Here is a 3,838-nt window from a genome sequence, read left to right on the forward strand (position 1 = left end):
GGAGAGGGCAGCGTGGCCATGCAGGCTGTGCGGAGCCCGCCCCTGCCGTCGGCCGGGCAGACCCGGGCGTGTGGACAGGATGAGTCTCGCGCACGTCTCCGCGGCCATCTCAGGGAGGTGGGGAGCCTGGTGGAAGGGGGCAGCCTCAGGTCAGCAGAAGGGGGGCTTTCAGAGCTTGCTGGAGGCCAGGTGAGGACGCTGACGACTGAGGAGACCACCGAGCCCGTAACAGTGGGAGCCACAGATCCCTCCCTCTCCTGTCAGCCTTGGGAGGCCAGGAGCAGATGTGGCCAGATGAGGCAACTTAGGGCTTCTGAGTAGAATGAGCAGAGCCCCCTGGCCTCCCTCCAGCATAGACGGCCCCACAAAGTGCTGCCCCCTCGCAGCCCTGGGAAGCCCAGCTGGGACAGCCAGTGGGGTTTACTTCTAACTTCCAGGCCTGGCCACTCAGGGAGGTGAGGGTCATGGTCCCAGGCGGGAAGCCTCAGGTGGGCTGCAGGAGGAGTCCCAGATCGTCCCCGAGGGCAGGACTAAAGGAGCCCCAATCCCAGGACAGTGGGTGCCTGGGGAGTCCAACCCCTGCTCCCAGTCCAGGGAGTCCAGGAACAGGGGTGGCCGGGCGCAGCTGGCGCTTCCTTCCTCCTCTGAGGTCTCAGGAGGTGAGGACCTGTTTGGGATGGGAGGGCCCCAGACCAGGAGCTGAGGATTCCCAGCATGTGCCGGGAGTCAGGGCAATGACCCTGAAGGGTGGGGGACCGCCCTCCCCAGGGCAGCAGGCACCCACCGCACCCCTCCCTGTGGCCCGCATCGGAGGCCCCGCAGAGGCCTCGGGCTGCCCCGCCCTTCCCTTCTTCCTCAGGGGGTCTAAGAAGTGAGGCACTAAGGGGAGGCCCTGAGTGACTACCGAGGAACCCAAGAGCCCAGGGCAGAAGGGGTCCCACGGAGCTTCAGCCCTGGGCAGCGCGGCCCGCGTGGGGCCTGGGGAATCCCTTCCCTTCTCTCTGGCGGGTCCCAAGCTGAGAGGTGTCAGCTTGAGAGCAGCAGGGTGGGCAGGGCCCAGCTGCCCACAGTCCATCTGCTGGGGCTGGATGGGAAGGCAGGGGCCCTCCCTCACCCTAAAACAAGGGTCCCCGTTGCCAGCCCCGTGGTCACCCCCGTAAGTCCCCAACAGGGCAGACAGGCCGAGCCTCAGGCACACTCGAGCTTCCTCTGCAGGGTCCCGCCGGCGCATTCCCTCCAGACTTCAAGCCCTGCGGGTCTGTCCCTGCCGGAGGGGCTCTCACCCTCTCGTCCTCCCTCCTCCAGGGCCAGCCTCATCTTCCTTCTTCCTTCCCTCCTGCTGCTGTCCCTGACCAGGCCCATCATGCCTCGCAGTCAGAAGAGTAAGCTCCGCTACCGGGAGAAACGCCACCAGGCCCGAGAGGAGACCCAGGGTCCCCACGGGGCTCAGGCCTCTGTGGAGGTGAAAGAGGGGGCTCCATCCTCCCCCTCTGCCGTTTCTGGGGGGTCCCCGCAGAGCTCCCCTGCTGCTGGCCATCCCGAGGAGCCTCCGAGGTCCCTGTCGCCCCTCACCCTGGCTGCGGTGGTCTCTGGTCCCAGAGCTGAGGAAGAGGCTGAGAGGCCCAGCTCCCCCGAGGCCCCAGGCTCCCCTCAGTCCCCGGGGTCCCCCGAGGCCCCGGGCTCTCCTCAGTCCCCGGGCGTCCCTCAGTCCCCGGGCTCCCCTGAGGCCCTGGGCTCCCCTGAGGCCCCGGGGTCCCCTGAGGCCCCGGGCTCCCCCGAGGCCACGGGCTCCCCTGAAGCCCCAGGCTCCCCTGAGGGCCTGAGCTCCCCTGAGGCCCTGGGCTCCCCCGAGGCCACGGGCTCCTTCCAGACGTGCAGCGCCCCCCAGATGTGGGGCTCCCTCCAGACGTGGAGCTCTCCCCAGACGTGCAGCCCCCTCCAGACGTGGGGCGCTACCCGCCACTCTCGCCGAGACCCGCTCTCCAGGAAGGCCGCCTTGGTGCTGCAGTTCCTGCTGAACAAGTACAAGCTGAAGCAGCCCATCCTGAAGGCCGACATGCTGAAGCTCATCCGCAGGAAGTACAAGGAGCAGTTTCCGGAGATCCTCAGGATGTGCTCTGAGCGCCTGGAGCTGGTGTTTGGCCTCGACCTGAAGGAGCACGACGCCAGCGCGCAGTCCTACCTCCTGGTCAGCAAGCTGGATCCCAGCGAAACCAATCTGAGCGGCGGCTGGGGCTTGCCGAGGAACGGCCTCCTGCTGCCGCTCCTGGGGGTGATCTTCTTGAACGGCAACTGCGCCCCCGAGGAGGAGATCTGGCAGTTCCTGAGTTTGCTGGGCGTCTACAAGGGGAGGAGGCACTTCATCTTCGGGGATCCCTGGAAGCTCATCACCCGAGATTTGGTGCGGGAAAAGTACGTGGAGTACCGGCAGGTGGCTCAGAGCAGCCCTCCACGCTATGAGTTCCTGTGGGGCCCCAGGGCCCACGCTGTGACCAGCAAGATGAAAGTGCTAGAGTTTTTGGCCAAGGTCAACGATACCGTGCCCAGTGCCTTCCACTCCCATTACGAAGAGGCTCTGAAGGACGAGGAAGAGAGGGCCCAAGCCCGCGCTGCGGCCAGGGCTGGTGCTACCGCCAAGGCCATGGCCCAGGCCCAGCCCAGCCAGGCCGCCAGCAGCTCCTGCCACCCTCAGGTCTGAGGCAGGTTTTCACTCAGGTTGACTGGGGCTGCCAGCCTGCGAAGCTGCAAGCAGTGCCCTGGCTGGAACAGGCCCCGCGCCTAGCTTCCTTGTGTTGCGGGTATACATAAGTAGCATAGAGATTTGTTCATTTAGATTCGCAGCTGAAGTTGATGCATGAAATGACTAACACATTTATTGCCCTTTGTCAGCTTTTTGCATACTAGTTTGAGGTTTTGAAAAACAAATGAGAAATCCTTGAATCTTTCTTAGCGAGCCAAACCAAGATGGCACGGTGCTGTTGTGGTTGTGCTTGGAAACGTACAAGGCCCCCATTGGACAATTGTGAGGATCACGGGATAGAGCAACCTTGGCTTCCTTGATTCCTGTTAGTCTTTTGGTCTGCTCTTGGATTTCCTTATTCCTTTCAGTCTTTCATTTGTAACATTAAAAGATACACGCCTGGATTGGCTGAGCTTATTCACGAATGGGCAAGAGATTAAACCCTGTTGAATTTGACCTCTTGTCAGCTGGCTCTTTTGTTCCTCGGACGTCCATTGAGCATGTGCCCTTTGGAGGCTTCGTGCCAGGACTGGACATGTTGAGACAAAGAAGACGCACGCCTGCTCCTAGCATTCCAGAGCCTAAGAGCAGCTATCATGAAAGGAAGATGGGAGATCGGCTCCGAGGCCTAGAGAACACTAAGGGGTGGGGTGGGCAGTGCCCTCCCACGGGGCAGTCTGGGGCTTTGGGAGGCAGTTAGTGGTTAGGTGCTGTGGTGAGCTAGATGAGGCCACCGGGCTGCTGAGGCTCCATGTTCCCGGGCTAAGCCTGGGGTGGAAACTGCTCTTAAGGGCTACTGAGGGATGGTGGGTCAACCCGAGAAGCCCCCCTGTGGCAGCTTGGGAGGGGTCCTGGTTCCTGTCCCCTATGCTGGTGAACACAGTGAGCACAGCGGGCGTGTATGCACATCGTGAGCAGAGAGTTCCAGGGACGCAAGGGGGACGCTTCCCGGAGGTGGGGTGCACAGCAGCCACTGGGAGGGCTCCCTTCCTTGGTCTGGGGCAGCGGGGGCCCACTCCATTAAAAGGGCCTGCAGATTCGGCTGTCTTGTGTGTCCTTTGGCAAAATCTGAGCAAGGGTTAGATTTTTAGTGGTGGT

The 3,838-nt window shown here is 62.7% G+C and overlaps 1 protein-coding gene across 1 annotated transcript; it reads left to right on the forward strand.

Annotated features, from left to right (window-relative positions):
• The first annotated feature begins 1,363 nt into the window (after positions 1 to 1,363).
• Positions 1,364 to 2,710, forward strand: LOC131277261 (melanoma-associated antigen B4-like). The gene has a single exon (XM_058291974.1). The coding sequence runs from the start codon at positions 1,364 to 1,366 to the stop codon at positions 2,696 to 2,698; it is 1,335 nt and encodes a 444-aa protein (XP_058147957.1). The 3' UTR covers positions 2,699 to 2,710.
• The last annotated feature ends 1,128 nt before the right edge of the window (positions 2,711 to 3,838 follow it).

The sequence above is a fragment of the Dasypus novemcinctus genome, chromosome X (genome assembly GCF_030445035.2).
Source record: "Dasypus novemcinctus isolate mDasNov1 chromosome X, mDasNov1.1.hap2, whole genome shotgun sequence".
Taxonomy (NCBI): Eukaryota; Metazoa; Chordata; class Mammalia; order Cingulata; family Dasypodidae; genus Dasypus; species Dasypus novemcinctus.